A 21149-nucleotide genomic window follows, 5' to 3' on the forward strand; every position below is an offset into this window, starting at 1 on the left:
CAGCTCTGCCCCACTGCTGAGCACGACCAGGCCCGGGTTGGCCCCAAAGCCACAAAGCCACAGAGGTGTACTGATAACTGCATTCACAGCAATAAGAAAAGGACTTTTTTTTCCCCCCTGAAAATGTACTACCATTTCTGTACTTAAAATGCCATCAGGCGAAATCATCCAGTTGAAGCATTTAATCCTTCCTGACATGCACCACATTGCGCTGAACAGCTCACTCTGTACAGACACTGGACAGCGATTCCGTGTCCCTGGTCCCGTGTTTACTAAGCACACGTGGAGTCCGTGGATGAAGCTGCCCGGCAGGGAGCAGCCAGACGGTCCCGCACAGCTGCCCGGGGCCGCTGAGCGCTGGTCCACTCTGCACGCCCACCGAGAGGGAGGGACGGGCCGGCCACTGCTGCTCACCCAGCACGACCGCCACGCTTGGTGCCAGGACAGCCCATCGGTTACAGGTTTCACTGTGTCCCCCAGAAAAGAGATCTTCAAGTCCTAACCCCAGGGGAACCTGTGCACATGACCTAATTGGGAAACAGGGTCTTTGCAGATGTAGTGAAGATGACATCATAGGTGTCCGCATCAGAAAAGGGAACTGCAGACACACACACACAGGGGAGAAAGCCCCGTGATGACACAGGCAAAGACTGGGGTGATGCGTCTGCAAGCCACGGAATGCCGGGGACTGCTGGGGACCCCAGAAGCTAGGAGGGCCTCCAGAAGGAACCAGCCCTGCCCACACCTTGCCTTCAGACTTCTGGCCTCAGACTGTGAGAGAACACACGTCTGTGGTCGTAAGGCCCCCAGTGTGTGCTGCTTGGTCACTGAGCCCTGGGAAACCAATACACCACACGAGTCACACCCAGTCTTGTCCTCCACCCCCTCAGGCTTGGCTAGAAGGGAATCCAGCTCTTCCTTGAGACTGTACTCCCTAAACATTTCCAGGGGTCCCCAAGAAGGCTGTGACATAAGCTGGGCAGCATCCTTGCAGGCTGTTGTCTCTCTGCCTGTGAGGACGAGGTTTCGCTTCACTCCCACGGGGGGCTCCAGGGAAGGGGCTGGGCTGGGCTGCATCTCCCTAAGCTTTCCAGGAGCAACTTGGGGCCTCTGTCAGCCCGGAGGCAGGAGGGAGGGATGCTGCACACTTCCCGTGCCAGCCCCGCCCAGGGCCAGTTCAACGTGCACCACGAGGAGGAGATTTCAGAAACCAGACAGGCAGGGTGCCGGGGACAGCATGAGAAATAGAGAGAGGGGAGGTGAGCCTCACCAGCCTTGGGAGGCAGACACCATGAAGAGCGCTCTTTCACAGCTGGGGAGCTGAGGATCCGAGAGGGTCACTCATCAGCCAGGGCCAGACACCAAGGGAGACGTGGTTACAAGTCGGGCTCCGGCCCGCACCGCCTCCCAGAGAAGAAACCCAAGGCTCACGGAGAGCAGGGCGCCACCGCCCACCCCATCCCGAGGGTAGGCCCGGCCAGATGCACCCAAGGCCACTCAGCTACACAGCACAGGAGTCACGATCTGAACCCAGGTCCAGAGAAGGCAAGCCATCAGCACTCTGATACCACGGGCTTCTACCGACTAACACAGCCGAACACTAGGCCTTCAGGAAGCAGCCTGTGAAAGGCAAAGACAAAAGCCGACGAGTAGAAACTTCCAGCCGTTGGAACAGGGCATGGCTGTGGGTTCACGCAGAAGGACGGGGGAGGCGCCATGTGTCCACCCCCAGAAGGAAGCCTGCCAACAAAAAGCACGCGTCTGCTGAACGCTGAAAGGCTCAAACGGGCTGATCAAGTTGCATCTGCATATATATTCCCATTTTTTAATATTCAAGAAGTTAAAACTTGTAATATTTTTTTTTTAATTTTTTAATTTTACTCATTTATTTTTGACCCCCTTGGGTCTTCGCTGCTGCGCGCAGGCTTTCTCTAGTTGCGGCGAGCGGGGGCTCCTCTTTGTTGCGGTGCGCGGGCTTCTCACTGCGGTGGCTTCTCTTGTTGCGGAGCATGGGCTCTAGGCACACAGGCTTCAGTAGCTGTGGCTCGCGGGCTTCAGTAGTTGTGGCATGTGGGCTCAGTAGTTGTGGCTCGTGGGCTCTAGAGCGCAGGCTCAGTAGTTGTGGCGCATGGGCTTAGCTGCTCCGTGGCATGTGGGATCTTCCCGGACCAGGGCTCGGACCCGTGTCCCCTGTGTTGGCCCGCGGATTCTTAAGCACTGCGCCACCAGGGAAGCCCCCAATACTTTTTTAATAATTTGGGCTTCTTGCATGTTTAGCTGTTTCTTTGTGAGCAGCTACTTGCTTTGCTGGCCATCGTGGAGCAGACACGCCCTGTGGAAGCTCCGCTCACAACGCAGGTTGCTCGATGCCTGCTGGTCTAGGGCCCAGGGATTCAGAGGCATCCCTGGCTCCTCGGGGCAGGTGCTGGACACGCTTCTGGCGCTCCTCGGCCAAACAGGTGTATGGGCCTGGATCAGACCGGTCCCAGGCACCGGGGCAAGTTCATAAATCAAAAGGAATAAACACAGGTTTGCTTGACTCCACCTCGGAAAGACGATCAGGCCCAAAGGGGAGGCAGCTTCTGATACAGGGGTGGGTGGGGTTGGCCTGGGCCTCAGGTCTCAGGCCGCAGGCCTTGGAGGGTGCTGAGGGCTGGGGGTGCAGGCAGGTGGCAGAGACGCGGGGCTCTGGGTGCATCTGCTTTACACGCGGATCCAGTGGGATCTTGTTTTCCAAGGAGCTCGGCCACTTCCTCTCTGTGTGCCAACGGAAAGCGCTGGCCTGTGGACGGACGCAGGGCTGTGCTCGGCCTACAGGGGCCGTTGTGCGAACCCGACTCTTTACTCCCACTGACGGGACAGGAGGGGCAATGATCCTGCTGGAGCAGCAGGTGTCACCGTCACCTGCCAGAGAACCGCTGCAGAGCAACAACGCTCGACACCACCACGCGGACGGCGCCCCCGGGTGTGCAGTGCGTGTGCAGTTCCAAGGGGCCACCTCATGTTCCCGCGTGCCACCACACGCCGGCCCCAGGACTCGCCCGCGACCTCACACACCTGCCCTCGCAGAGCTGGCACGGACAGGGGCGAGTGCTGCCGCCACCCTGGGAAACTCCCCCCTCCCACTAGCTCCCCCAGAACCCGCCCCGGCTCCACTGCGATGTGGAGACTCTTCCCTCCCCTGATCTGGGCGGGCCTTCGTGGAAGGGGCCGTGCAGCGCTGGCCACTCCCCGGCCTCGGAGGCCACCTGGTTCTCAGAACCCGGCTGCCATGCCCAGAGGGAGCCCAAGCAGCCCCCAGGCCCCACGGAGCTTCCTGCTGCGACAGCACCAACCTACCAGCCAGGCGGGCAGCCCTCTTCCGAGGGCGCTGTCAGGCCACCCAGCAGGGCCATCTCTGCTGAACCCAGGGCAAAACAAACAACTGCTATCTTGATCCATGAAGCTTGGGGCAATTTGCTTCCCAGAAGCAGGTAACCAGCATAGCACCTAATCCAGAGGGAACCTGAGGGCTGCCTGAGCTGAGCTGTCCAGGTGAGGGGGTTTGGTGGCCCAGAGCAGCCACTCCAAGCACAGGAAGGGGACCGGCTAACCCATCGCCACCGCACGGCCCCCAGGGCCACCAAACGCAGTGGTCGGGTCCTGCGCCCGGGCCAGAGGGCAAGTGACAGACAGCAGAGTGAACACAAGCACCGGCTTGCAGGAGGCTCTGTGACCATCCCGGGTACAGAGGGTGCTGCCTGGTGGTGCAAATGGGAGGAGAAGTCACGTGTTATCTCAGATGCAGGAGCAACAGGTGGGGAGGAAGGGAAGGGGAGAGTCCAGGACAGGGTCAACCTCGGCTGAACTTTGAACTCATCGAGGTGGGGGGTCAGGAGCCGTTGTTGCTTGGACGCCCCCCTCCAAAAACCCTGGTCTGATGAGGCACTGGAATTAAAACTGCCCCAGCGATTCCAACGTGCACCCAAGGCTGAGAGCGACGGGTCTCAGACGAGGCCAGGCGCGTGGCTGGGGTGACTGCACGGGCCACCGGGCTGGAGGGAGGCCCGAGGGCAGATGAAGGGCCCCGTTCAGGACTCGGGACACCGCTAGGTGCCTCTCCTCGCCCACAAGGACGGTGAGGGACGGTGGAACTTTCCTGCTCTTCTCTGCGTTAATATCATAACATCCACCTATTTCTACATTTTGTATCTTGATAGCAACAGAAGCCACCAGACACTGTGTCAGGAATCCACGGTGCCCCCATGTGGGAACGGAGCAGAAAGGAGTGGGAAGGACACCCCGCAGTCCAGTCGGGACATGAGACGCTTTTGTTCCAGGAGCCACCAGCTGTCTCTGATTGAACCTCGTGACCACCAGGACCGAGTCCTGACCTCCCCGCAGTCCCAGAGCAGCAGCCTCCAGCCTGAGCAGGCGCCAGAGTCTCCTCAGCCTTGTTGGAACACAGGTGGCTGGGCCACCCCGGACATTCGGATGCAGCGGGTCAGGTGGGGCCTGAGAACGTGCGTTTCTAGAGAGGCGATGCCATGCTGCGCCCTGTGGACCAGGATCTGAGAATCACTGTCACAGAGAACATCGTAAGTTCTGTCTGACGGCCAAGAAAAGAGGGTTGAGGACATACCCTGTCACACCTCCTAACCTCAAGATGCGGAGGGAGTAGCGATTTTAAGGAAACACTCCATTACAACAAAGGGGGATTCAGCAATTAAAAGGCACAAAATGCAAAATCATGAATAAATCTCAAGATAATTATAGAGCGTGAAAGAGGCCAGACAAACAGCACATCCTGCGAGGGCTCCATTTGTATAAAATTCTAGGAGAGACAGGTCAACGCTGTGGATGGACTGTCCCCAGGGGCTGAGCCGTCCTGGTGTCTCAGTGCAGAGCCTCTGTGAGGGCAGAGGGCGCTCAGCCAGGGCAGACGGGACACAGCCCCGGGGACTCGGGACCACGGAAAGTGGGGCCACCGCCAGGCAAAGGAAAGAGCTGGGGCGGGGCGGGGGGAGCAGCTGTGGGAACAAGTTGGGCCCTCCTGAGTCCTAGAGCACGTCATCCCTGAGGTCCTCCGGAGGGGACAGAGGACTGTGGCCAAGGGGGTCAGGGATGAAGACGAGGCTCGTGCCTTCCAGAAGCTCACCTTCCAGGGATCCCGACAGCTACCTTAAATGACCGTGAATGCCATTTTGGGGGGCCTACAGGTATATTTCGAGTGGGCAGACAGGACCCCCGACAGTGATATGTCGACGGCAGCCCGCCTTTGTCGCCACCAAGCTGAGATCTGAGAGGCGCCGGGCCAGTGGAAGGCGGAGGCGCCATTCACACTCCACAACAGCAAAGCGTCCAGAAAGCACAGGCTGCTGAGCGGGTTTACAGCGAGATCGTTCACCCCTTTCTGACAGCGCTTCCTTGCCATGTAATTTGGCGGTTATTCGCCTGCAGAAGCGTCAGCAGCTTTTCCCGAAAACAGAGGCAGGAGCCCTCAGCAGCGGCAGCCCAGCCGTGAGAGCCCTCCGGCACTTGCTCGGGACCCGGGGAGGGGGGACGGGCTGCTGGCGACCCGGTCTGAAATCATAACGGAGCAGGTGAGCGCAGAGAACGCGTCCAACCATCGGGCACGAACTGCCCCAGTCCCGCCCAGGTGAGCATCTGCTTCCAGCGCCCCAAGCCCCCAGAGTCCCACCTAGGGATGAGGGTGTCCCTGGAGGCCGGGCGGCTCGCGGTGCCCCCACCCCAGGCCTCTGCGCCAGGAGCAGACACTTCCCGGCAGCTGAGCGGTCACAGGACACAGAAGAGCCACACTCGATGCAGGACCCACACTTTGGCGAGTCGTAGACGGTCCTCTTCAAACACAGTCTTCAAAATAATAATAAGATGCCTCCTGCTACTGTAAAGCATAAAAGCCAGAAACGCATGCTGGCTCCGCAGGGCAGGCACCTGCGGACCGGACACCACGTGGGGTGCTGCCAGGGCTCAGGTAGAAACGGCACCTGCATGTCACTCGAACTACTTCACGATGGAAGAGGAGGCCTCTGATTCTGACGTGCTGCGCAGCAAGGGGTAAAAAAAAAAAAAACCTTTTAGGAAATCTGCAATTCTGACATGCGGCCCTGGGAGCAGAAAGGACAGGGGCGCAGGGACAGCCACCGGGGGCATGGGGACAAGGGGACAGGCGGCCAGCGTCCAGAGAAGGGAGGCTCTGAGGACATGCTCAGCCGAGAAGCCTGGTCCCCAAAGAGAGGCGGTGCTGGCCCCGAGGGCTCCCGGCCCCGCGCACACTCCCCAGGCCTGTGCCACGCACACCACCTGCCCCCCCGTTCACACGGTCATGACAGGCGGAAGCGTGACTTAAAGGACCAGGAAGCCAGCACCCCTGCCTGTCTCCCCACGGCACCGCAGCGCGGGCATCACGGTGCGGCGTCAGCGATCAGGAGGCGCCTGTCGCCTGCCACGCTACTGGACTTCCATAGGAGGCAAGGCACCTTTGTCGTTATCCCGCGGACGAGGGGGACAGGAGCGCCTGGATTCCAAGGGCCTGAGAAGGGGGGAAGCAGCCCAGCCGGAATCACAACGAGCGGGGCCAGTGCCTCTGCCCTGCGAGGTCTCGGCCACACCAGCAAAGAGTCCGTGAGGCCGCACCTGGGAGCAGATCTGCGGGGTATAAACAAGGCAACAGGAGCTGGGCACACAGGGAGGGCAGCTGGAGTGGCCACAGACAGCGGGAGAGACCCGCAGAGAACGCATCACGGCCTCTCTGAACCTCGGTTTTCTCTTCCAAAAAATGGAGTAAACAGCCGCCACTTGAGGAACGGCTGCACATCCGCGTTGGGCTCACATGCCCTCTGCTCTGACCCTCCCAACAGCCTGTCCTGCGGGTCCCGGCCCCGGACAAACGCCGGTGGCAGCGACGGGTACCCTCAGCTGATTCCCTACAGCTTAAAAATGTCCCGCCGAGAAACCACGGACCGAGAAAAAGGTTATCTTAAAACACAGCACGGCAGCTACTGAAGATCAATATATCCGAAACTTTAGAAGTTTAACAGTAACCACAGAAATAAACCCAGAATCGAGGGATTACCATCTACTGCCTAGTCAAGTTAAGAAAAATAACTTTAGTTAAAAAGCCTGATGACGACAAGGGTGAAGAGATCGTCACTCTCACGTATTGCCGGTCACGACATCCACGCAATGCCCCTGAAGAGCGACTCGCATCAAGCACCTTGGACACCGTCACGCCCATTCACCCCGTAAGGCCACTCCTGCGATCTGTCTTAAGGGACTATTAATACAGAAAAAGCTCTAAACACAGAGAGGTCACATCACGGTCATAATTACACTGCGAGACTGACCCACCACCTTTAGGCAGACGATAATATATCCACAGGGCAGGATATTATCAGGATATCATGCAACCCTTTAAAGCGATGGCTGTAGGACCAGGAACTAATACAGGGGGAAAAGAAAAACAAAAAGCGGCATGATGGGGCAGTATAACAAACGTAGAAAGCAAAACTGTATATAACACGCGATTACTGCGTTTAAAAAACTGCCAAGAAAAGATGCAGAAGAGACATTAGCATGCTTCCACAGTGGCTAGTTACGTCGGGGAGGGTTTTCTTTTCTCTAAAAAGTTTCTGCGACATACTCTCAGGGTGAAATAAAAGAATACAAAATTTTAGAAAATAAGCGGTGAAGGAGGCCCACTGGGAATTCAATCGTGGTCTAGGGTTTACCTACAGCAGTGCAGCTGGTACCAGCCAAGGGGGCCTTGATGTTCAGCGGCCCCAGGGCAGGCTTGGACTTTGCTCGGCGGGCTCCTCTGCACTCACGGTTAAGTACAAAGAGGTCTGCGGAGGAGCCAGGTTAGCATGTGGAAAGCTCGACGCTCACACAGCGAGAGGAAGCCAATGGCTGGCCCAGGACACCGTCCTCATGTCACAAAGCCTGGTCTCCCAGGGCCCAGGAAGAAGCCAAAGCCCACCAGCCGCACTGAGTGGCCACCCCAGGGCACCACGGCCTTCTCCTCGTGGTCGTTAACAAAAGGTCACAGAAAACTGGCCTGGAAACCTCGAGGATACTCCCCACACTTGGGATGCACCAGGCCAAGCTCCAGAAGGCAATTCGCAGGCTAACTTTTACTTTTTGAATTGCTTCCGGAGGACGTAAAAATCAGGGAAATTACCGGGCAACGCTAGACCCGTAAAGAAGAGTCTATAAACCCAGGGCACAGCGGTTGGGAGAAGCGCCCCTGCGTGGACGGCCAGGACGTCTGCCAGGAGCTCTCAGCACGTGTCCCCCGGCACACCCACGAGGCGTCCTCACCCCCAACGCCGCTCCTGAGTCAAGAGCAGCGGGTGCCCTGCCGGGGCGCCAGGCTCAGCGAACCAGATGGCCCCGCCCCGCCCCACGCAGGGCATTCACAGCGGGGGAAGCCAGGCAAGGACGGCGACTCTCATTCAGTGTCCCTGTGCACCTGGGGGTCCTGCAAGGGCACGGGGTCGGCACACGAGCAAGGCCCGGTGGGGGTAGGTGTCCCAGTGCCTACTGTGACTCTGCCTGTCCCACCCCCACTCAGGCCTGGCAGCCGCCATCACAAGCACCTGAGATCCCACGTCTACCCTGCCCTTTGCCCTCTGCCCTCCGCCTGGTAAGGAGGCCTGTGTAACCAGGGGCAGGGGTCGAGGCGGAGCAAGTGCACATGCTGGGGAACACATCGGGCCCCACCTCCCAGCAGGCCCACCCAGAGAGCCCAGAGGGGCCGGGCCACACCTGGGCTGCGAAAGCGGGCCAGCAAAGAGCCGATGCCACCCCTCCTCGCCCAACAACGATGAACTCTGTCCTTCCCAGGGCAGCACTGCCTGGGCCTGGCGGACCCCAGGAAGTGTCACCACGGAAGGTCCACGCACGCCATGTGAGTCGCAGGCCCTCCCCTGGGCTTCCTGTCTCGCCCACACGCAGGGAGCCAGCTCCTGCTGGGCGGCGGCCTCAGCTGGGCCCCTCCTCTGCTGGTCTCTCATTCCTGCTCTCACCCCTTGGGCTGACAGCAATCTAGCCTTTCATTTAAGGCACGAGTGAACGAGTCCTTCCTTTTGCCCTCAACCCACACCTACGGGGAAGCCCAGCCCGAGTGGCCTAGGGAAGAGGCAAGCGCACGATGCCTGCACAGCCCCTTCGGTCACCAGACGGGGGCAAAGCCCAGGCTTTTGAACAGAGGGCCTCCCGAGGGCAGGTGAACACAGGGCATCAGTAGATTCTGTGGCAAAAAGAAGCCTGAGCCTGAGCACGGCTGAGGGACCCCAGCCCCGTGCCGCAGCCTGGTGGCCGCGGGCGGGAGGGCGCTCTCCCCTGCGTCTCCCAGAGCCAGCCTCCCAGGGCGCGTGCACACGCGGAGACCCTCGAAACGCCACCAGCTCCACGTCCCACGCAGCTGCCGGCTCCCAGAGCAGCCTCCTGAGGGCACATCCCGGCGCCCTGTGAACATGCTGGCCTGGCCTCCCCTCCCTGCCTGGGGCTGCCCCTCCTCTGCGCTCCCACCGCCCAAGGTGCTGAGGGGCTGGACGGCCACGCCCAGTGCAGGTGACCAGCTCAGTGGCCACAGAGACACACCTCAGGGATCGTCACTCCCTTCCCAGCCCCGTCAGAACGCCCGGACTCTGCAGCCGGCGGGGCTGGGCTGGAGGCCGGACGCCTCCTCGCCCTCTCCGTGCGCCCGGGGCCACCGCATAGGGACACATCCTGTCTCCTCTGGGTCTCCTCCAACAGCCCCCTTGAGCCTTCTGTCCAGAGGCCAAAGGATGTCAGACAAGCGGCTTCAGGTCACAGTGCAGATGAAACATTCATAAACGCGTCATTTTAAAGCTGAGCTCAAATGCAACAGAGCTATTACCCTCAGTATAACCCTGCGCAAGGCCTCCAGCCCCCTCACCTGAAACGCGCGCACACGAGACCCTGGACACCCAGCCAGGGCTCCAGCAGCCCCGCTTTGGGGGGGACGTGGCGATTGCCCGCGGCAGCGTCGGCCGGCACCGTGAGTCCGCGGGAGCTGGAACCCAGGAGACGGGGCCACCGTGTCAGGGAGACGCAGAGCCAACAGGAACACGTTCTGGATGCGAACCCCTGTCATTTCTGCCCACGCACCCCAGGTCCACACCCAGAGCCCGAAGACCAGGTCGGATGCCAACACCAGGCCCGGCCTTTAGATGTGGGTTGCACGTGTGTCCCCAGGGGTCTCTCCCTCCTCCGCTGTTCTCTGTGGTTCGGTCCCTCACCGGCTGTTCCTGGTCATCCCCTGGGTGCACCTAACCAGTCGCTAAGGGACTGGGGGCCTGTCCCAGAGTCCACAGCCTGCCAGGACCGGAGGTCGGTGGTGCACCTACAGGGAAGTGACAAGACGCGCAGACCCCTAGCAAGGACTGAGCGGCACAGGTCTCACTCAGCCTGAGCCAGGCCTGCAGAGGGAAGACATCTCCACAGTCCCCGAGCCCTGAATAAGTTCTGATAAAGCCATCCTGATGGAGATATGAAGAAAGAAAGTCTTAGCGTCACTAAGGACGTTCTCCATACTTCTTCAATACTACCTCTAAATCCCCAGGCCACTGGTTTAATGCTGCCCTGGAGCAGGGGGTACAGCCCTCTTCCGGCTCCTCCCCGCAAACTCAGCAGGGAGCACAGTCTCACTGAACATGCTCCTTTCTATAGCCTTCGCCGGCTGACGGCGACCTACGCCTGCTTCCTGGAGGGGGGCCCACGTGAAATGCTCACGACCTCAAACCTTAATGGGCTTATGAAAAAGTATGTTGTAAGGCGACCTGCTTCTCAGTCTGATTAGATTCACCCAATCCGTCAGGCTCACCGCCGCCTGAGTCACTGAGAATCGCGCTGCAGAGCCCTGAAGGTTCAGGAGGGCCGCGCGGCTGGCACGCGGCTCGGCATGCCGCCGGCTCTGCACCGAGCGCTCTCTCCACCACCAGGCGCCGCAACCCACGCTCCTGAGGGCACCGCAGAGTGTGAAGGCCCAGGGCCGCCTTCCAGGGGAGTCGAAGAGCAGGTCCCAACGACCCCTGGAAATGCAGGGCCACGGAACAGAGGATGGAGCCTCGGGAAAGCCTGCACATCGTCTGAACGCAGCACCAGTCGCTAAGGTGGCAATGACCCAAAGACGAGGCTGGACCAGCAACGGGGCAGAGCCTGCAGCCCCGGGCCCTCCTGCACGCCTGGCCCCTCCGCCGCGTCCACACGAACACCTCGGCAGGATGTCCGGCCGCCCCGCCAGCCCCTCCCCTGGGCCCCAGGGCTCCATCCGCCACTGCCCAGCGGGAGGATGCGGGGCTGGCGAGAACCATGACGGAGAGCTGAGCGCCCGGCGCCTTCACCAGAGCCCCAAGGCGGCCCTCACAGCAGCAATGGGGACTCTTCACGGGTGGGACTGGCAGTGTGGCCACAGCTCCAGGTGAGCATCACAGGTGGAGCTAGAGGCGTGGCCACGGGAGCAGGCTCTGTTCTCCTTTACGGACAGGAAACCAAGGTTTGCAGAGGTCAAGTCACTATCTGGGAACAGAGCTGGCCCACCTCCGCGGATGAGACCGTAGGTCTGCCGCCCCCCACGGCCCCTGTCCTGTCCCGGCCCCCAAACACCCCGGGAACAACCACACCCAGCACAGACCCTGCAGTGCAAGCCGTGCCCACCTGCCTCTTCCAGCCTTGGAACACGCTCTCCCTCCCGTGCAAGCTGCCCCTGCTTCGCTCCGAGCCGGCTCTGTGCCCCGTCCTCCGCAAGAACTCCCCGTGCACCCTCCGACCCTCAAAGTCCCCTCGGGAAGCCTCCTCAGCACCCCTGGGCAGAGTGCAGTGCCCCCCAAGTCCCCGGCGCCTACTTCATTACTTCCATCACAGCGCTTCCTGCCCGGGCTGTAACTACATCACGTGTCCACCTCTGCCCCAGGCTGCGGACCCCTAGGGGGCAGGGATGCTGCCTCGCATGTCTCAGTGGAGTCCCGGAGCCCCACTCCGCCCTGTTTTTTGTGCACCAGGGTTTACATTGTACTTGGTGGGCAGGCAGCTGGGTGGAGGGAGGGAGGGAAAGAAGGGCGGATAGAAGGAAAGACAGATGCCTGTAGGACATCAGAAGATACGCCCCCTTTGGGCCTAGAAAAGTGTTACTAGTAGAACTAACTTCCATTTCCAATGAGAACTGAAATACAACTCCATGGACTGACAGGCTGAACTCCAAATTCAAAGTTGTTTCTGGGAAGGCACACACCCCCACCTCCCAACCTTTGCAAAAAATTTTCTTTCATCTGAAAGCATTAGTGGGCACCAAGCCCGTGCTCACTCTGTGTGGACATCAAGGACAGGTTTGAAAACTTGAAGGCCCCAGGTGAGGGCTTCATCTGCCGCAGGCCTCCACAGCCCGCCTCTCCGCCGACAGCTGCCGCCTCCCGCCGCCTGCCTGCAAGCCTCCGGAGCAAGTGCCAGGCCTCCGCCGGCTGGCCAGGGCCCCTCCCCTCGAGGGCCAACAGGCGTCTCCAGCACAGGAAGCCCGACAGGACTCCTCCCTCCCACGCCCTCTCCAGTCTACCCCACCCCATCTTGCCCAACACACTAAACGCACCTGAACCATCTCCTGCGGCCGGAACGCGAATGCATGAATTATCTCCTGCTGCGCGACAGACCCCAGGAACCGGGGCAGGACAGGCACCCCTTCTCTTGCTGTCTGCGTGGCTCAGGCCTGGGCAGCTGACAACGTGGCAGCAGCTCCCCTTGGAGCAGGCCAGGGTGGGAGCAGAGAGACGGGGTCACAGTCTCAGAGGTGACATCCCCACACGCTTGCTGGATCCCCTTGTAGGAACTGAGTCACCACCTGCAGCCCACACTAGGGGGCGGTGCCCACAGGAGGGCGGGAGACGGACACCAGGCAGCGGGCACCACTGCGGGCCCTTCCAGAAGCATCCCCCGACCTAGCCTCGTCTCTCACTCTTCAGCCCGTCCCTCTGACTCCACCTTCAAACTTCAGGGTGTACATAAAGTCTGGAAACACCCGTACTGTACCCTTCACCAGATGTCCCAGCCTGGAGATGCCCGGGCACCGGGCACAGTCACACGCGGTGCCTGATTATTGCAGATCCAGCTCTGCTCGCGCCTCTCGCCTGGAGCCTGTGGGCCTCTCCACACGGCCCCCACCCCGTCCCGGCCGGGCTCTCAGGACGCCGTTAGCCTGAAATGCTCTTCCCCGAGAGCCCCTCCCAAAACTCCCGTCACACAGCAGCGCCCCTGCAGGGCCACCTCCTGCAGACTACCTCCCTCCCCGCCACTGCCCCTGGCTGCACAGCCCTGCGCCCCCCCAACACACACAGCCAGGCCCACCTCCTCCCCAGGGTTTGCTTGGGCTCCCTGGCCGGGAGGCGGGCTCTGTGAGATCAGGACCCACCTCTTCCGTGGCTGGGTCCCCAGCGCCGAGGACAGGGCCAGGCCCACAGCAGGTGCCCAACAAATGAGCACTGACTGTGACTCCGGGGCCCGGCCGGCCACAGGGGTCCCAGGCCGCCAGGCTCCTTCCCGGGAGGCCGGGAAGTCTGCTGAAGTGCGGGGGGGGGCCTCCCCTCTGGCGACAGCTTGCTCGCCGCCTCCAAGGATAGGGAGGCTGCACCAATGGGGAGACTTCACCGAAAACGGTGCAAACGGCCACGTGTGCCGCAGCAGACGAGGCATCTCAGGATCAGAGCCAGCTCAGGGTCTCGGGGCATGCAGGGCTCTGCGGCAGCCAGCAGGGGCCCTGGCATGTGAGGGGGCAGCTGGCAGCTGGCCTTCAACGGGCCCGGAGGCCCTGCCCTGCCCCCTGCCCCTGCCCCTGACTGGTGCGGCCAGGAGCTGTGAGACACGGCTAGGCCCCCAGGACCCTGGGGGAGCTCAACACACAGCCCTGCCACCGCACGAGAGCAGAAGTCTGCAGCTCGGTCCCCTGCCCTCACACACAGGGAGCTGTAGGGTGCCAGCTCCTCAGACCGCAGCCCCACTGTCCCCGCACATGGCAGAGTGCTCGGCCAGGGCCGGGGACACGCGGATGGCGGAGGTCCAGGTGGTGGGACCCTGCTTGGGCCACACGCCGCTGGAATGACGCAGAGGCCAAGTCACTTGAGCTCCGAGACCCCAGTTCCAATTTCTGTAAAAACTGGTTGATAACAGTGACAGCCTGGCAATAGAACCCAGAATCTGTACAGCTCTACGGTTTACAAAATACCGGGGACAGCGGTGTGCGAAGAAAAGGGCTCTTACCTAGCACCCACTGTGCACATGGTGCTTTCTAAGCTCCGCGCGGGAAGCACCCAGTTCCCCACGAGTCTGGCTGGCGTGGCCGCGTCTGCCCCCGGGCCCGAACAGCAGCGCAGCTGTGTAGCCCACGTGGTCCCCGGGCCCAAAATGCTGCCTGCCTCGCCTTTACAGGACCCGTCTGCCGATCCTTGCATTAGAAACTCCTCCTTAGTCCCAACAGCAATCCTAGGAGCTGAGCTTCAGGACACTGGACCTGCCCAAGGCTATGAGGACAGCGCTGGGCTAGGATGGAGAGTCCGTTCTGCCAGAGTCCCAGAGGTCACAGTATCCACGGGGCTTACGTGGAACATCCAAACAAATCCTTACGTTCCATTTGGCCACAGAAGAGCGAGTCGGAGCTTTATTGGTAGAAAATGCCCTCCTGCCACTTCCCTCTGACGGCGTGTGTGCCAAGAGCCAGGGCCAAGGGCCGGGAGCACCACCCCAGGCTGCTCTGAGGCTCGAGTGAGATGGCCCTGCACCAGGAGGGAGGGGCGGTGAGAAAGGGAGCAGCTCGCCAGCCAGGCCCCCAAGTGTGTGTGTCCACATTTCCTCTCCTGTGTCAACAGCCGGCCCCTAAAGACGCATGCGGGGACACGAGCAGCACGTATACATTCTTAATTAGAACTCCAGGGGCCTTTAGACGCCACTAAGAAGGAATTTAATAAATGCTTTAAGCCAGTGAAGCCACCTTGCAACACTCACCTGGCAAAAGGAAGTTTTTCCCTTTCTTCTAACAATCACTAGGTTGTGGGAAACGTCAGCCTCCGCGGGGACCCTCAGCACGCCCTCACCTACCCAAGCCGCAGTCCTCGGGATGGGGCGGGGGCCACTGCCATTCCTGAAGTCACACACATCATCACCTCTGCGTGGACACGAGGCTGTGATGCCCCCTCCCCTGGCCCGGGGCCAGTGATGGGTATCAGCCAGTGATGGGAAGACCTCAGTGAGAGCCGGAATGGGAAGGAAGGAAGTTACTAGAATGTAGAGAACAGATAGCACCGTTCTGAGAAACTGGCTCTCACATTTCCGTTCCAGAAAGCTGCTGACGTTCTTTTTCACTCCAAGACAGGTCCCAGCGGAGCACACCCTTCTGAATCAGCCTCGGGGCGCCGGGGAAGGAGGGACAGGGACAGAGCTGTCCACCACCCGGCGCGCCCACCTCTTTGGTTCTACCGACAAGCCCGTCAGCTTGGAAATGCCCGGGGTTTCCCACCGCGGCCCCCTCCCTGCACAGGCGCACCTCTCAGAGGACAAGGGGCTCCAGCCAAGTCCATTTCCTCACATTCTCCCCAGGGCTGGCTCGAGTCACTGCCCCGCCGGACCTGCACCTGACGGCTGCTGCCCGATGCCCAGAGGTCCTGCACCTGCCGGCTGCTGCCCGATGCCCACGGGTCCTGACCTGCCCGCTGCTGCCCGATGCCCACGGGTCCTGCACCTGCCGGCTGCTGCCCGATACCCACGGGTCCTGACCTGCCCGCGGCTGCCCGATGCCCACGGGTCCTGACCTGCCCGCTGCTGCCCGATGCCCACGGGTCCTGACCTGCCGGCTGCTGCCCGATACCCACGGGTCCTGACCTGCCCGCTGCTGCCCGATGCCCACGGGTCCTGCACCTGCCGGCTGCTGCCCGATGCCCACGGGTCCTGACCTGCCGGCTGCTGCCCGATACCCACGGGTCCTGACCTGCCCGCGGCTGCCCGATGCCCACGGTCCTGACCCGCTGACTCCACCAGTCCCTGACAGAGCAGTGCTGCGTGCAGCTACTCTGGGTGGGCCTGTTCAATATAAATCTCAGTGAACCGAAATGAAAACTAGAAATTCAGTTCCTCGGTCACACTGGTCATATTTTTCGAGTGTGGAAAACCCACGTGTGCCTAGAGGCTCCCCTCTGGGTGGTCCCGTCATCCTAGAGCCTTCTGCTGCCCTGGGGCCTCTCTCCCTGGCTCGCACTCTGGTGCGTCCTCTCCTGCCCGGGGATGCCCTCCTCCGGCTGCCCGGCCTCTTCCCCTGACCTTCCCTAAGCCACGTCGGCCACGCCCACGAGGGCCTTCCTTTTAAAGGCCGAGTAACGTTCCAGTGTGTGTGTGTGTGTGTGTGTGTGTGTGTGTGTGTGTGTGTGCGCGTGCGCGCGCACGTATATATAGACACACATACATGTATACACACACAATTTCTTTATCTTTTCATCCACCGATGGATACTTGGGTCGTTCCATATCTCGGCTGCCATGAACATGGGTGCAGATACCTCTGTGAGATAATTTCATTGCCTTTAGACAAGTTCCGTAAAGTTGCAGGATAAAAAAAACATCAACATGGGCTTCCCTGGTGGCGCAGTGTTTGAGAGTCCGCCTGCCGATGCCGGGGACACGGGTTCGTGCCCTGGTCCGGGAGGATCCCACATGCCGTGGGGCGGCTGGGCCCGTGGGCCATGGCCGCTGGGCCTGTGCTCCGCAGCGGGAGAGGCCACGGCAGTGAGAGGCCCACGTAGCACAAAAAAAAAAAAAAAAAAAAAAAAATCAACATACAGAACTCAGTTGCATTTCTATACACGAACAATGAACTGTTGGAGAGAGAAATTAAGAAAACCATCCCATTCACAACTGCATGAAAAACAAAACGCTTCGGAATAAATTTAACCAAGAAAGTGAAAGATCTGTTCACTGAAAAGATCTGTTCTCCTCAACTGCCCACAGGCACACCTACTCCCGTGGTCTGGGAGGAGGCCAAGCAGCTCAGACAGAAGGGCGGCTTCTGTCCCAGGAACTGCCAGGGGAGGAGCTAGCCCGGGAGTCGGGGGTTGCGGTCCCTGTGGTCAGTCGCCTGTGCCCACCAGGCCTCCAGACATAAAGTGCAGCCAGGGGCGCAGGGAGGGAGCGCAGCCCTAGGACCCACCTCTGTGCCCAGGGCACCGGGAGGGACGCACACGTTCCCCAGGACTCCGGCCGCTGCCGGGAGACGCCTGAGGAGCAGCTCTGGGCTTCGCAGGGACGCAGAGGCCGACGAGCCCCGAGCCACGGCCACCGTCCGGGGCCCACCCACATTACAATAAAATAGAAGCCGCATCTGTGGCTGTTTTTCCACAGGAAAGCAATTCCAGACAAGGTGAGTGAAACCAAAGACCCCGAGGGAGGCCCGCTGAGGCTGGAACGCAGGCCTCGGGGTGCAGAGCAGCTCTGAGCGCGGAGGGGCGAGAGCTGAAGCGCCGCTCGGTGCCCGCCAGCAGGCGGGGTGCCCTGGAGCCCAAGCCTCCAAAACGCGCAGCCAAGCTGCTTTCTGGCCTGCTGCCCCAGCCCTCCGCAGCCCGGGACTGGCCCCCTAGGCCCTCGGGGCCGGACCCAGAGGGCCGGGCTTGGCTTCACTGTCCAGGTGGCAGCAGGAGGAACACCCGCGTGCCCTCCCGTCAGCCCCGCGGGGCCCTCGCTCGCTAGGGAGGGGGCCCACGCCTCCTCCGCACGGAGCGCGGGCGTGGAGGGGAGCCCACGAGAGGGGAAGCGAGGGCCGGGAGGACACGGGCAGGACGGAGCGCATCCCGGCTGCCCCGACGGCCTCAGCCCTGCGGCCGTGGACCCACAGCACAGCACAGGGGCCAGAGTTTTCTCTCTCATTTGAGGTCCTCAAAATCCACGTGTCGGCTCCAGCTATGGCGGGTGGGACGCACCCTTTGCACCGGCTCCCTCTGGGAGCTGGACCGGCTGCTCAGCCACAGCAGCCTGCACGGCGGCCCGCACCCCGCGCGCTGCTCGCATGGGGCACGTCCGGGGGGGCAGGGTTCACCTCCCTGCTCTTCGGCTACTTCTGCATGATCTGCGCTTTTTAATTGCCTTTTTTCCTCCTTGTAACTAACGTCCCTCATTCATTTTTGTGCCATCATCTAGTCCACGGCCTGGGGCACATTATGGATAGCCTTTTGTTGACACATGTCCCAAGAGGACTTTAAGCTACCTTGCTTGTAAGGGATTAAAGAGTTACTGAAACCTGTAATGGCCCAGCTGATAAACGCCCTAGTTTAAGGCAGAGTAATCCCCCGATTGCCATCCTACGATTACTATGTATTTTCATTGCCAAAAGATGCAACACAACTTCATGGTTACTTGGGCCTGTAAAATACAAATGCCCCCGATTTTTAAGATGTGAAAAGGTTTATGACGAGGGTACCGTCAGCTCAACAATCAGTCCATGGTACAAATGAGTCAATTCATGACAAAATTTAATTTCAAGAAAATTAACTCAATAAAGATGCCACAAGCATAAAGATGCTTAAAGTTTTAATATCCATTAGGAGTTTTAGTGAAGTGGTGCAGGACCACAGATGCGCAGATCCATTTTCTGCTCCTCAAAATGCGACTGACTTAATACCTAATTTATTCATAATGGGGACAGTGTTACAGGGGACTCTGTGTTTAATGAGGGGGGTCAGGACCTCAGTGTAACCCATCACCAGTGGAGAGCATTCAAAATTTACGGGATACGCAGTTTTGTTTCCTGCGACATAACTGAGCCCTGATCGATTGCACCAGGCCAATGGCCACTTTGACCAAACAGCCCCCCAAAAACGGCTTTACATCCCAGGAAATGTGAGTGGCTAGAAATTCCGTAGCTGTCAAGTACCTACGAAAGCAAAACCAAAGTGGGGGATTCGGATGCGCTACTGACCGGTCATAATTTCTGTAGTCAACACCATTAGAACACACAGCTGCACAAAGGAAAAGCAAAGTCACAACACAGGGCTTCAGAGCCAGAACAACAGCCACAGACGCCACGCCGGGCACACGGGCACACAGGCAAACGGGCACACGGGCCGGCATGAGGAACAAAGCTCTGGGCTACTGTTCTCGATGACCTGGGAGAAATGTGCTCAGAACTACAGGCTGGCGGGCACGGGGGCCAGCAGGGCAGCAGCTCGAGGTCCCCATCCCACGGGACGATCGCGCCATATAGACCAAGGGCTCCACTGACGAGGAGGCCGGGGGGCGAGGCCCTTCCAGCCTGCTCGGGGCCTCAGGACCCCACCACCGCCTTCGTGGACATCCATGCACGGGAGCCCAACCCTGCACCTGGGGCTCCTGCTGCCCCGCGAAGAAGCCCGTGGCCTGGGGCTCCCTCTCCCAGCCTCCAAAGGCAGCTGCCCCGTCCAAGGCCCACAAAGGGCTGGCGCCCAGTGCAGGAAAACCTTGCCTCCCCGAGTTAAGAATGAAAGCCAGCCTCTGAGGAGACGCCACGCCAAGTACACACAAGGTGCCTGCTCACCGCGAGGGATGAGGCAAGGCCAGCGTGGAACCCCCGGCACGGCCTCAGCCTCAGCAAACATCTCCAAGAAACTGGAGAGGCGTTAGAATAAGCAACGTGACAAGGGAACAAAGGTGCTTTGTTCCAGAAAATGCTGTGGAGAGGAGGAAACTTCACAGCACACTGAATCTGTCGGGGACTTCTTAAAATCTTTATCATGAGTGACTCAAAACACAGACAAGGTGTGAGTCCTGAGCGTGTGTCCGGTACATGCAGCTCAGAGTCTCGCTGGAGTTACACGCGCCCCGGAGCCCCGGCCAAAGGGCACAGCGGGATGAAATCCAGCTACAGGTAAAACTATAGAAAGTTCTTTTCCCTGTCTTACGTCTAGTCAGATGACAAGAACACCTGAAGTGGACTTTAAAAAGACGGCATTTCAGTGGAGAGGATGCTTCGAAGGCGAAATCGAGCACAGCAAGCGGACCCAGAGCAGAAGGCGGCGGGAGGGAGGGGCGCGAGGGGCGCTCACCTGGTAGGTGTCCCACAGGCGGATGGTGCAGTGCAGGGGCACCTCGCGCATCAGCAGGTTGTTCATCCAGCGGAAGGCGAACTGCAGGTACCTCACCTCGTGCTGGTCCAGGTGCCGGTGGACTTGCCCTGCAGAGACAGACACAGGCCCCGCGGCTGTCAGCAGAGCCCCCGGGCTCACCTCGGAACCCCTCCAACCAGCCGAGGCACCGCCCCCAAGGAGCACGGACGGAAAAGGAACTTCCACCCCAAGACCTCAGACTCTCTTCCTCAAGGAATATGGGTGGTGACGGCAGTAACGGTAACTAGGACCACGACAGCTCCCGCGGGCGGACTGTGCGCCCCGTCTGGGATGCCCCGAGCCCCACCCCAGGAACACGGGCAGACCCAGTCCTGCCCTACAGACGGCGGCACTGGTCCGAGAGGCCGGCGGACGCTCGGGGGCACGCGGCGGGGCTCAGCTGACCTTCACCCGTCTAGCCCACAGGCAGGTCCACCAGATACGGGCTGCAGTCCTGAGAGAGGGGATGGCTTCGACCACGTGCCGGCCCGGGTCCCATGGGCTCCCGGGCCCCACGGGCTCTCGGGCCCGGCCAGTTGAGGGGGCAGGCGGGCCCATCCCTGGATCCCAGGTTTGGGGCTTCTGTGAAGACAGCAGGGCCCCTGGGGAGAACCAGGCCCGAAGCGCCATCTCCCACCTGCCACAGTCTCTCCCCGTCACGGCGCTCCACGGCTCGAGCCCCCAGTGTTCCCTGCCCAGGACTCTCTGCTGGGCTCTCAACAACCCGCGGGAAAGGCTTCAGAGCTCACTGGAGCTCTGAGGTCCTGGGACCCTGGAAGTGCCCCTCCAAGGAAGCAGAGACTCTGGGGGTCATGGTGACTGTGCCACATTTTCCCAACATTCTTCCCTGGGAAGAGCCACTCTAAGGGCCAGGGGAGGGCGGTGCTGCCTTATAAAACAGGCAAGTATGGCCTGATTATCCAGATTGGGGACTGGGATGTGCCCACCCTGACTTCCGTCCACCAGGACCCACGAGTGTGGCCCACGACCCCGTGTCTGCACATGCCCGGAGACACTGGCTCCTCCT

General features: G+C 60.5%; 1 protein-coding gene across 3 annotated transcripts in view; it reads right to left on the reverse strand.

Annotated features, from left to right (window-relative positions):
* Window positions 1–21149, reverse strand: part of TBC1D22A (TBC1 domain family member 22A) — a 318317-nt gene that overhangs the window by 63137 nt on the left and 234031 nt on the right. For all 3 annotated transcript variants that reach the window (XM_065887138.1, XM_065887136.1, XM_065887135.1), the window contains one exon: window positions 20063–20190. In XM_065887138.1, coding sequence (XP_065743210.1) covers window positions 20063–20190 — 128 coding nt within the window. The remainder of the gene's footprint in view (window positions 1–20062; window positions 20191–21149) is intronic.

This window comes from Phocoena phocoena, chromosome 11 (assembly GCF_963924675.1).
Source record: "Phocoena phocoena chromosome 11, mPhoPho1.1, whole genome shotgun sequence".
In the NCBI taxonomy this organism is placed as follows: domain Eukaryota; kingdom Metazoa; phylum Chordata; class Mammalia; order Artiodactyla; family Phocoenidae; genus Phocoena; species Phocoena phocoena.